A 13,421-nucleotide genomic window follows, 5' to 3' on the forward strand; every position below is an offset into this window, starting at 1 on the left:
TTGGATTTCTATGGATTTTATTAGGGTATTAATACATGGAAAATAATACACATTCACAACAAAAGGGCATTGTTGCATTTTCTCGACATGCACATGGTATTACAGACAAAAGGACGTATCTCATAAATTGATACAGTGTGATGAGTTAAACTGTTTACAAACAGCATACAGCATTTTGCATATATCAACTTCACTTAATGTTAAAGTCTTATTTCCAACATCAATGTTAAATGGCTGGTGCATATACAGTTATCTAGCAATTACTCATTGTCTTCTCAGACATGCAAACATTCTGCTAAATATAAATCTACACGTATCACAGCTGCATGGATTTCAGAAGTGGTCAGCATAGAGGAGGATGCTGGGAAGTTTGAGTTCTTTCAGATCTTAATTCAAAACAGTAGGTTTTCATCTATGTCTTCTGTAAAAAAGCGAAAACAAAACAAAGCACATTTTTAGGAAGTAGCCAGAGTAGTAATAGAAACAAACAACATTGGAGCTGAAGGATTAGAACAGGCAGCATGATGGTTCTCAGCCCGGGGAGGGCATTGGTCACCTGTGAAGCTTAAAAAAATATATAATTTCAGGCTTCATGCCTGGCTTCCTGAATCAGAACCCCCAAGGGTGGGCCAGTGGCGTGTGTACATTTAGAAAGCTCTGCAGGTAGTTCTGATGGAGGGTTGAGAACCACTGATAGAGATGTTGCAGGGATGCCCAGACAAGTAATGCCAAGTATACTAATCTGTAAGGGTTGTTAAGATATAATGGAAATAAGTGGAGGTCCAGTGACAAATCAAATTTCCAATCTAGTAATTGGAAAAGAACTTGTTGCTGCACCTACGGAAGAAGACAGCATCCTCAGGGGGCTATAAGACTGCCCCTTACCAGTATGGCCCTCCCTCACTCAGTAATTGTTGCAGACTAAGCTACTACCCTGTCTGGGGCACCAGGTAATTCTCCTGCCCAATATAAATCTTCCTCTCACTCCAAGAGTGGGAAAAATGATGAGTTTGGTCTATTTCTTCGGAGCACTGGCTTCATTTGTAAAATTGGGATAATAGTTTCATTACTTATAAACTAATTTATATCCTATATAATAAAAGCCTAATGTGCTAAGTGTCCAGTTGTCTGGTCGGCCGTTCAACCAAAGTGTAATATGCTAATGATATGCAAAGGCAACTCAACTGCTCACTATGACATGCACTGACCACCAGGGGGCAGACAGTCAATTGGTCGACCAGTTGCTATGATGCGCACTGACCACCAGGGGGCAGACGCTCCAACTAGTAGGTTAGCTTGCTGCTGGGGTCCGGCCAATTGGGACTGAGTGAGATGGGGTTGGACATGCCTTGGAACCTTCCCACTAGCCCTCCCCACTGGCCAACCTCCTGCGTCCCTCCCAGCCTCGATCGTGCACTGGTGGGGTCCCTCAGCCCTGCCTGTGCCCTCTCGCAATCTGGGACCCCTTGGGGGATGTTGGAGAGCCAGTTTTGGCCCAATCCCACAGGCCAGGCCAAAGGACTCCACTGGTGCATGAATTCGTGTACTGGGCCTCTAGTTTGTTTATATTCTTGAATATATCTTGAATAGGTTTCTAATATATAACTTGAATGTGTTTATTTTTCGTTTCCTTAATGTAACTGCCCTAGTTCAAGCTCTCATCAACTCTTGCCTAAATCTACCACAACATCTTCTCAATTGTTTTTTGGCTTCTCCACAATGCAACCAAAAGAATCTTCCTTAAATATAAACCCAATGAAATCACTCCCTGTTTAAAACACTTTGGTGATCCTCCAGGACTCCTAGGGTGATGTTTTTAACTGGCTTAGTAGGACCTGCATGATCCAACTTGTTTACCCTATTAGTCCCACTAGGAAGGCTTTCCTAAAAATTAGTGTGGATATGTGTCAATAAGTATACATACACATGTTATGTCCTGGGCAGTAAATAAGTAAGACTCCACCACCTCTTAAATGAACCCCTTTTTAGACATAGAAGGAAAATGAGACCTGTGGGGGACGAGTGGCATACCCTAATTCACATAGCCAGTTAATGACAGAGCTGGAATATTTGAGCACATTTAGTTCACATCAAAGGCCATTAAAATTCAGGAAAAGTCTGGCTAAAATTATCGTGTCCTTCTGTTGATTTCTCAGCCCAGAGGGAAGGAAGGATATACTTATAAACTGAGACATACCTGTTTTTGCTTTCCCTATCTGTATCCCAAAGCAGTAACTTGTTTACTGGTTCTGACTGAATGTTTCATATCTGCTTTATTGGCTTACTGTGTGATAATTCTTTCCCTTCTTCATAATAACGTAATCACAGCCAAACCACACTGAACAAACAAGACCATTAGGAGCTTTGCAGTCACTGGACTTTAAGCTCTTCCTGCTCCTCCCAGACAACCGCCCAGCCCAGAGCCTGAGGGAGCCTGCGTGCTGAACAGTGGCCACAGTTTCCTTAAATAAACGGTCTCTGTTCATATTTGTCTTTTGCTTCCTTCTTTAAAATCAAGTGCCATCTAAAAGGGCATACACAAGTACGTCCTGCCCCAGCCACGTTATTCCCTCTCCAGAATGGTGGGTGGCAGGGGGAGACGTGCACGCGTGCGTGCACACACACACACACACACACACACACACACACACACATCTCAATGTGAGAGAGAAACAAGAGAAACACCAGTTGGCTGCCTTTCACACGTGCCCCAACCGGCAATCGAACCTGCAACCTTTCAGTGTACAGGATGATGTCAACGAACTAAGCCACTCTGGCCAGGCTAGGTGATTTGTTATGCAGCAACAGACAACTAATACACAGAACTGGTTGCTTACAAAAACATACATTCTTTGCTCATTATGGTTGTGCTTATTTCACAGAATAATATTGTAGAGAAAAAGAACTAATACTTTCTGCTTGCCTATTTATCAATAAACTAGAGGCCAGTGCAGGAAATTTGTGCATGGGGAAGGGGGTTCCTCAGCCTGGCCTGAGCCCTCTCACAATCCAGGACCCCTCACTCCTAACTGCCCGCCTGCTCGCTCCTTACTACTTGGCTCACCACTCCTTAGCGCTGCTGCGCTTGCCAGACATGAGTCCGGCTTCTGGCTGAGTGGTGCTCCCGCTGTGGGAGTGCGCTGACCACCAGGGGGCAGCTCCTGTGTTGAGTATCTGCCCCCCTGGTGGTCAGTGTGTGTCATAGCTACCAGTTGTTCTGGTCCTTCCGCCGTAAGGGTCGCTGGGCTTTTTTATATATAGACTAGAGGTCCAGTGCACAAAATTTGTGCACTCAAGCGGGGGAGGTGCCTCAGCCTGGCCTGTGCACTCTTGTAGTCTAGGACCCCTCAAGGGATGTCCAGCGGGAGTAGGCCTAAGCCTGCAGTAGGACATCCGTAGTGCTGCTGTGGAGGTGGGAGGGGCTCCCGCCACCATGGCTGCGCTCACCAGCTGTAAGCGGGCTTCTGGCTGAGCGGCGCACCCCCTATGGGAGTGCACTGACCATCAGGGGGCAGCTCCTGCATTGAAAATCTCCCCCCTGGTGGTCAGTGTGTGTCATAGCGACCAGTTGTTCCACTGTTCAGTCAATTTGCATATTAGCTTTTTATTATATAGGATATATAGATAACTAATTCATCATATTCACAGCTCTTTCTAATTTCAAGGCATTATACATGTGCATAAAGACTACTTTAAAAGTGAAGTTCACATAAGTTATCTCTTTTGGGGAACTTCTGATCTTTGAGGAACTTAATTTACTGCTTGGTCATATGTTATTCTACATGTATATTGTGAATATATGTCTGAAACCTCAGTCTTAAGGATTTGATCTTCACTGTTCATTTACATTGTAAGCAGTTTTGATTTTCTATTTTTAAAAACATCTTTCAGCCCTAGCCAGTTTGGCTCAGTGGATAGAGCCTCGGCCTGCAGACCAAAGGGTCCAGGGTTCAATTCCAGTCAAGGGCATGAACCTCGGTTGCAGGATCCTCCCTGGCCTAGGCCCGGGTTGGGGCATGTGCAGGAGGCAACCCATTGATGTGTTTCTCTCACATCAATGTTTCTCTTTGTCTCTCCCTCTCTCTTCCACTCTCTCTAAAAAGTCAATGGAAAAATATCCTCAGGTGAAGATTAACAACAACAACAACAAAAAAAATCTTTCAAATTTTGATTATTGAAAACATGCTTGCTCATAAAAATCAACTCTAACTTAGGAAAAGAAAAGCAAGTAGATTAAGACATAACCTAGCAAAATAAATGTCTAAATTTAAATTCCTCCACTGTGGGAGTAAGTAAAGAAAAACCCTCTTAATTTAATTTTTTATTTTTGTCACTGAAGATGAAGTAATGGGTCACTTTTGGGTTAAAGGAATACTATTGGGATACAACTTGTGATGTAAGACCCAGCTCTTGTTGGTGTGTTGGTAATGAACTCTGAGATTCTTCTGATGTCTCCCATCGGCAGAAGCAGGCTGGCTGTTTTACTCTTCACATATGATTTTTTAAAAGTTTGGTCCAGCCTGGCTGGTGTAGCTCAGTGATTGAGCGTTAGAATATGATGAATTAGTTATCAAACCAGGAGGTCACAGTTTGATTCCCAGTCAGGGCACATGCCTGGGTTGTGGGCTTGATCCCCAGTGTGGGATGTGCAGGAGGCAGCTGATCAGTGCTTGTCTCTCATCATTGATGTTTCTCTCTCTCTCTCCCTCTCCCTTCCTCTCTGAAATCAATTATATATGCAATGCCCAGGTTAAGGAAGGATATCAAATCCTTTTCTCAGAAGGGCAGCCTTCTGAGATTTGCCACAACTCTCTGGGCTCACATCATTTTATTAGGCTTAACCAACTGCTGAGACCTCAATGCAGTTATCCTCTAAATATTCACACTTGCTACTCTTTGAGCAGCATAAAGGGAGTCAGAGATAACCTTGCCATGAGAGTACTTTCTCTGAAGGAGTCCTGCCTGGGATGCTGCCACTTTGCAGTTTCTAGGTTTTGATGGGAACACACAGCAGGCCGTCTCTATGAGGGCTACAGGGCTTAGGTTCCAGCGGTTCTCAACCTGTGGGTCGCGGCCCCTGAAAATACATCCTGCATATCAGATATTTATATTACGATTCATGACAGTAGCAAAATTACAGTTATGAAGTAGCAACGAAAATAATTTTATGGTTGGGGGTCACCACAACATGAGGAACTGTATTAAAGGGTCGCGGCATCAGGAAGGTTGGGAACCACTGGTAGAGAATGATGATGAATTTACCTTCTTTAATTCCAAAGCAGTGGCCCCACTCCTTCAGGGTGATGTGCTTATCCTTGTTGGGGTCACACTCATCAAAGAAGCGAGTGATGCAGTGTTCCATGGGCACCAGAGATGCTCGCAAAGGAGCGAGCTCCGAATGTGTCAAGACTCTGCAATGAAATTCATGGCAGCCTATTAGCTGAGTAGCTTGTGTGTGAAAGTTAACTCTTAGAATCACCAAGGGCGTCTTTCTTCCACAAGATTGCTGACTATGCCAAACGAATAGAACGCTCATGAAAAGTTGCAAATGAAAGAAACTATCTTTGGGTAAGATAGACAGCTTTTGGGGTGTCAATTCTTAAGGTTTCCTTTTTTATTGAAAACTGCCCTCCCGCCATTCTAAATTTGTAGGGGTGCACCCCAGAGATCATGTTTCTGCAAACTGGCCCTACCTGATTGTTCCAGATGTAGCACTTGACCCAAGTTGGGCCAATCAGATTATCTTGGGACTTTAGGATCAAGAGTGAGAGAATTAGAAGAGTCTCAGTGGGAAACGTGTGAACTTGGGAGCTGGGGTGTGGCCAGACTCTATTATTTTCAAAGCAGTTTTGTGTTTAAACACCAAACCACATTTATTTGACATTTCAGTCTTCTAGACTAGAACTGGGAAATCCCCTAAATCTGTTTAGAATTCTCTTTGTCGATATAATTAGACATTAAATCAGTGAAGTGACCTGGTCATGGGAAGGTAAAGAGTTCTTACCTGTCCATAGGATGTTGGTCAAGTTCACTGAACTGCCAGTGTACAGGATACACATACATGTGGTAGTTTTTCTTAAAGTCCCTTAAGAGAAGGTCAATGGAATGGTCCCCAGCCAAGAGTCTCTTTTCATCCAGGTAAATTTTCTTGACCTGGAATTAGGAAGGGAGAAAGATCATCAGAGAAATGTAATCAAATTATCCCTTGCTAAAGCTTACTTGAAGAGCAATGTAATACCATGACGGAGGAAAACAAGCCCAGGCCATTGTATGAGACCAAATGAAATGCCTTCTAATCAACAACAGCCTTTCTTTTTTCTACATAGAATAACAGCCAACAGTAAAACAACTTAAGTTTTCAGAAGAAATTTGTCCTTTTTGATTTTTTTCTTTTAACTAAATAATGTTTATTGCATTCCTTAAAACTATGAGAAGATTTTAACTGATTTAGGCAAAATTGTTGATTACTGAGTGAAAAGCCCACTCTCCCCCCGTTGGCATACTCCATTCTTAATCCTCGGGGTATTGCCATCCACTGCCTGCTCAGGCTCAGTGCAGCCCTAGTGCGATACTGTTTGTCCACCCTACCTGAAAGTTCTGTTTTGTTTCTAATGCTCTCACGGCTCTCTGTGATGATGTAATAAAAGAGAGGGGATAGAAATTATTTTGGGGAAATGTGTGCAAAACTCCTAGCTTGTGGTGTTACCCGTTATTTCACTGAGTAATTGGAAGCAATCAGAACAGAACTTCTAACCATTCCCATGACCACATCTACCACCTTCCCTCCTTATCAGTGTGCATGAACTTCCTGTGCTCCTAATCTAAGCCCTCCCCTCACTGGTGCCCAGAGCCCACCCCTCCCCACCCCTCCTCATCTACTCAAGATAACCTATGGCAGTTGGGCACCTTTCCTTCTTCACTGGCTTATTTCCAGAAACACAGGAGATCCTCCACCATCTCCCACTGGGAGCTGGAACTCTTAAACTTACATCCCCCTCCAGCTTCCTCCCTATTTCACTGTTTTCCTTTGCAGCAAAATCTCTTGAAAATATTGTTTATACTTGCTGCTTCTGTATCCTTCCTCTTATTCTATTTTGAACCCTGTCCACTAAAGTTTTTCTCCTCTCCATTCTGCATTAATAGCTCTTGTCGAGATCAACTATGATCATCACATGCCAGATCAATGGCCAACTCTTAGTCCTCCTCTTACAACCTATAAACAGCGTTGACACAGTTTAGGTGCACCCATCTTCTTGTTTTATTTTTTCTTCATAGCACATTCCATCTCACCTGGCATATTTTATACATTTGCATGTATGTTCATATTTGCATATGCAAATATATACATATGCATGCACAAATCATATATTTACACATGCACATATACACTTATTTGTTAAGAGTCTGTCTTTTTGCCTAGAATGTTAGCTCATGAAGGCAGATATCTTTGTTTTGTTTATTTTTGTATCTCCAGCACATAAATCAATTCCAGCTACTGGAATAAATTTTTCCTGGGACCTTCTGGAATCAATATTCTGCACATTTTAATATTAATATATTACTGACATTGTGAGTAATGAATTCTCTTATACCATAAATCTATGTCTGGCCTATGAGGGCAAAAAGACATTTAGGTTTAAATAATATGTCTGGGCATGAATATATAAATGCTGAATTGAGGTTCAGCTTGCTTAAACAGAGGTTGCTCTAGGTATGAGTTAGACAGCTCTCCCTCAGGCTACTGCCCTTTGCATCGGAATGGGGTGGTTTAGCATGTCCCATATCTTGTGGCATGAATGGTCACCGCTACTATTCCATATGTGCCAACCAGACTGGGGAGGCAAAGTGGGCTTTTGCTATACGCTTAGGGAGGTAACCCCCTCCCCACCTATGCCCTCACACCTTTTTTCCTCAGGCCTTCTGGACAGACGCGTAGGGAGCTGACCTGTGCATAACTTACTTTATTTCTCTGCTTCTCATTTAAATATCCAGCATGTTCAGGGTTAGGCTCATAAAGTTGCATGAGGATATTCTTGAGCCAGTCTCTCATTCTTAGAGGGAACTGAGTCACTTCAAAGTCCGTACAAGTAGGAATAGCTGTTTCAAGCAGAAAGTAAATCGATGTTAACCTTTGGGTCTTACTCCTGTCCTATGGCAAGTCCTCAGAACAGGAAGTGTGTCGACTGACAGCACCCTCACGGCCCAGCCACCACAAATGGCCCTTAACCCTGGCGGCACAGCAGCACTGCCCTGGGTGTTGAAGAAACCTATCAGATGCCAGCTTCCACTCAAAGAAATTCTGATTTGATTGCTCTGGGTGGAGCCTGATATCAGGATGTTTCACAGGCTCCAACGGTAGCTTAGATGTGCAGCCAGGGCTGAGTACCGCGTCTCCAGAACCGGAGAGCTGGGACTTAGAGGTGGAGGACACGGCTGTTTATCAGGAGAAAAGAGAAAAAGCTAGAAGTTAGCTCTTACTGTGGTCACCATGCAATACTTTGAAATTCAGTGGCTTAAAGGAACCAACATTTGTTTTTTCAGTTCTGCTGAGATACAATTGACATACAACACCGCACACATTTAAGGTGTGCAGAGGAACGTCTTGACATGCATATATTGTGAGATGATTCCACAGTAAGTTTAGTTAATATCCATCATGACCTCACATAGTTACAAAAATTTTTTTTACTTGTGATGAGAACTTTCAGGATTTACTCTCTTATCAAGTTTCAAATATATCAGACAGTGGTATTAACTATGCAGTCAACATTGCATCGACGGTTTCTTTCTTGAGACCACTGCAAGCCCAGCACAAGTTGGCAGGAGGGCTCTCTGCTCATGGCAGTCTCTCTGGGCTTCAGCACGATGGAGACGCCACCTCTCAACACAGGGAAAAGGGAGCGGGGAGAACCACACAGCGGCTCTGAAATGCTGCTGCCCAGAGTGCACATGGGTGATTTTTGCTCAAATTTCCTTGGACAAAGCAACTGATATGGTTACATCTAAAAGCAAGGGGCCTGAGACATTCAGTCCTCTCCTGGGTCTAGGAGAGGAGAACCGGAAATATTAGTGAGCACTGCTGATGTGGAGAATCACTTAGCAGTGAGGAGATCCAAAGACAATTGAGAATATCCTGGGAAAGGAAGAGGATTAAAAAAAAATACAAAAAAACTTCTGGAAGAATATGTTGTCATAAAAGTTCTTGGCAGAGGCTTAACTTGACTAGGGAAAAGGACAAATAATTTAGCAAAATTCCAGTGATTCATCTCAATTATTAAGTGGATAACATTGTATAGTGGTCCTGAATCCCAGCCACACATTAGAATTGTCTAGGTTACTTTAAAAACAAATGGAAAAAACAAAACAAACCAAGGTTCCAACCCAGTTCAATAAAATTGAAATCTCTTATGCTTAAAGCCTGGGCATTCTGCTTTTTCTTCTTCTTTTTTTTTAAGTCTCCCAGGTTGGTTTTAATGTGCAGTCTGGGTTCAGGACTATATTAGCTTTCTCCTGTTAGCATATGTATGAGCACATGTAAGTATGTTGTTCAGATATGCACAGATTCACCCAACCCTCTGAGCAATGGTGGCTGGTAGTAGTGATGGACTCTTACATTTGCAGGCTCCGAAGTAATCCAGCTGCAGTTGGTGCCCCTTTTTGGTCCCCTCCAGTCTGCACTTAGTAGCAAACAGATGGCAGGAGCTAGCATAGGTCTGATTGTCAGTGCCGCAAACCTAGGAAAGACAAGCACGAGAAAAAACTCATGTCCCTGCATGCTCATTGGGAAAACGCTCAGCTCCTTAAAGCTCACTGTGCTGTGCCCCACAGGTGGTCAGGTAGGTGAGGCTATTAAAATTATAACTATCCCATTGGGCACAAAAAATTAACTAAGTTATACCAATGGTGATGACTAGTTAACTTCAGATAAGCTCAGTAGAATGAAACTGAAGATGTTCCAAGGATAGTGACTTTTAAAATGATTTCTATAGATCAGTGCCATTATTACCTTTCTAGGGCACAGTTGAAATTTTTTGATTTGGCTGCCATTTGTTCCTACTTAATATTAATTCAAATATTAGATGATAACCTGGGCTTTTACCTTTTTATTACAAAAAATTTCAATAGCTTCTTTCATGTAAATCACTAGTTGGTGTGCCGTAGAGACCAGTTTGTAGAATACTTACCTGGTCGAGGAGTTTTGTAGGAGGGCAAGTCATTGGATCTTGGCAAACACAGTGGGGTTTTCCTTGTTGGTCAGCCTTGCACATGTGTCCTCTTTTACACTGGAAGTTCATGCAAGAATCTAAGATAAAAGTTTGGACAGGGTAAGCTAAATTGAATATATAAACTCAAATTCACCCAGATAATTAGCTCCACTTTCATTAAGAAGGGAAAATTTGGGAAAACTTCAGAAACCATTTTAATGTCAATTTTCAGGTCAGGTCCTCTGGCATAGACTATGTTACACAATAGTCTAGATTGTTCTATACACTTTGGCTCAGAAATTTAGGAAAAACAAACAATAGTCATAGTCTGAAGTCTATAGTGCAATTTGTCTAGAAGTTAAGTAAGCCATGAGAATTTTGTTGTGTTGGAATTAAAAATATTTGTGATTGGGAATTAGGTTTTAATTAAATATGGGATCTAAATTTCCTAGTAAGTTATGGATTTAAGAATCAAGAAGGTAGAATTAATTCCTCTCAGAGGCAAAAGGATTTAGATAAAATGAATTCTAAATTCAGTAATATTGCAACAGGACTTCCATTTGGTAAACACACATACTCATAGCTATATCGTAGTCCCCCTCATCTGCAGGGAATACTTTCCAAGACCCTCAGTGGATGCCTGAAACCATGGATAGTACTAAACACTTTATACTACGTTTTTTTCCTATACATACATACCTATGGTAAAGTATAACTTATAAACTAAGCATCGTGAAGTAGCTTTAAGCTACTATTGACCTTCTGGCGATATGCCAGGGGGGAGATTGTTGGTTTTGGGAGAGCCTGGATCATCATGATGATATTGATGGCTGGATGTCAGGAGCAGATGATGTTCATCACTGGAAAAATTTAATATTTTTGGACCGATGTTGACTGCAGATAGCTGAAACTGGAAAGCAAAACTGCGAATGGGGTAGACTACTGTATATGAAATGCGGGCAAGAGAATGTCTACAACAGGCCCTGACCAGGTAGCTCGGTTGGTTAGAGCATCGCCTGCCTGATATGCCAAGGTTTCAGGTTAGATCCCTGATATACGCATACAAGAAGCAACCAATGAATGCATAAGTAAGTGGAACAACAGATTGATGTTTCTGTCTCTCTTCATTTCTCTCTCTCAAATCAATTTTTAAAAAGAGAGAGAGAATGTCTATAATTTATGAGAGCATTTCCTTAGGGAGAACTGGGGAGAGGAGAATTCTGTGAAATAAAGGGATAGGGGTAGCCTGATATAGCCGATTCCATCTCTTCCTTGATATAGTCACAAACAGCCCATACTCACCAACATCGTATACTCTAAAGTTGCCTTCAGTTGAACTTTCATCTTCATTCAGTGAGCTCTCTGCTTTTTTGGCCTTTATAATAACAAGAGGAGAAGGTTAAGTCTATTGGCAAGCTGTTACCTATTTTATATTTCTGATGTGCATACATTCACTGAACTTTTCATATCCAAATCACGTCAGATCTCAAAAAGAGACACCAGTCATAACTGTGGAAATAGACAGCAATCCTTTGAGAACAGGAGCTATTTCCATCTTCCTGCACTGGATTCAGGCTCTATCTCTGGGGATTACGCAATAAAAGTTGGAACTAACTAACATCAGGAGCAAAGTTGGAACCTCCCCTTGGGATTGGGGAAAACAGTAGAAATAGAGTATCATCGTGCAATTCTGTGGGTAAGACATGTTACCTCAGTAATCTCTGTGAAGCTCCTGGTAAAGGTTCCTTACAGGTTCTAAAGTGAAGAAAATTCCTCTCTTAGAATGCAGCAGAGTTCTCAGAAATCGAGGTTATTGACCTTGCCCACCAAAAGCTGTCAAGACTTCCTGGTGGGTGGCTGCCAAGGTTTTTCACAGAAGCTCCAAATGATTAAATAACCAAATAACAATATGCTTCCCCCTACCCCTCTCTCATTCTGCTGTCTCCCAATTATCATTTTGTGTCTGTTTGCTTCATGAGGTTTGTAGCTCAAGTGTTTGTTCTTCATCTTTATAACTAAATCAGCAGACATTGCTGGATCTCCTGTTATGTTAGAGGCATTTTGCTAGAAGTTGGTAATCCAACTTGATATGACCTGACACCTACCTGCCCTCAAGGCATTAGAGCAGTCAGTGTCTCCCACCCCTCCTATCTGTCAGAGTCATTGTTTACCATTCTAGTTAGCTCCAGGGACTTCCAACGGCCAGCATCTGTGTCTTTGTGGCTTCAAAACTATGGAATTCTATTTAGCCTGCTCAAAGAACAGACTGCAAGTTGTAGGGAACTGACACCCCTCTAAGCCTGAATAAATCAGGTACCTTTGATTAGCTTCCTTTCCTTTCCTGTGTCACTTCTCCACTCCTCTTTGTTCCCTGAACTTCTAAAAAAACAAAACAAAAACAACAATTCTGCCCCCCACCCAAACACACACACACACACACACACACACACACACACACACACAACAAAAACAAAACAACAACAACAAACAAAACCTGCACTAAGATTCAAGATCTGCTTCTAGGGGAACCAAAATAAAGTAGTCATTTTCAGCCTAATAATGGAGATGCAGAGAAAAATAAGAAGCTGCAATATATTTAGTAGTGTACTGATAGAGGTAAGTAAGCATAGGAGACTGGGAAAGCACAGAGAAAGGTCATGGCTGCTTCTTGATAAAGCTAACTGCTTTATCAGACAAGCATCACTGTAAATAATCTCACCCCTTGGGATTCTCCAGGTTCACTGGCATCTTCATTCTCATTCTCAGGAGCTCTTTCTCTTTGCTCCTCATATTTGATGTGATAGCTATCAGAAGTAGCCCTTTCAGCCTCCTGGAAGGCCTCGCTTGGGAGGAAGTAGTCGTCGCTTGCACTGTGCCTGGGGCCATCATCACCACCACCAGCAGCAGGCTCTGCGAGTAAAGCCTCAGAAACAGTCTTTTTCTCCTTCTCCTCAGGGTTGCTGATAACTTCAAGGCCAGCTTTTCCCTCTTGGCTCTGCCATTCAGTATCTTGATTGTGCTTCTTGATTTTTGATGCAGTCTCCTCTTCCATTTCTTCATTGGAGTTATCCTCTTCTTGTTCTTGGTGACCCTCCTCAAATTCATCTTTCTGCATCTTGCTTACTTGAGTTGGTTGACTGGACTCTTCCAAAATATCGTCAGATAGGGCAGTGTCTTCTTCCTGCTTGCTGTTAGAATGCTCCTGGGGAAATTCTC

General features: G+C 42.4%; 1 protein-coding gene across 1 annotated transcript in view; it reads right to left on the bottom strand.

The window, feature by feature from the left end:
- Positions 1-13,421, bottom strand: part of SPARCL1 (SPARC like 1) — a 56,427-nt gene continuing 43,006 nt past the window's right edge. Inside the window, 8 exon segments of the mRNA XM_006084595.3 lie at positions 1-421; positions 5,263-5,411; positions 6,005-6,153; positions 7,961-8,097; positions 9,614-9,734; positions 10,185-10,303; positions 11,508-11,580; positions 12,925-13,420. Of these exon segments, the coding sequence (XP_006084657.1) occupies positions 393-421; positions 5,263-5,411; positions 6,005-6,153; positions 7,961-8,097; positions 9,614-9,734; positions 10,185-10,303; positions 11,508-11,580; positions 12,925-13,420 (1,273 nt within the window). The 3' untranslated portion in view covers positions 1-392.

Source organism: Myotis lucifugus, unplaced genomic scaffold, assembly GCF_000147115.1.
Source record: "Myotis lucifugus unplaced genomic scaffold, Myoluc2.0 scaffold_12, whole genome shotgun sequence".
NCBI lineage: Eukaryota > Metazoa > Chordata > Mammalia > Chiroptera > Vespertilionidae > Myotis > Myotis lucifugus.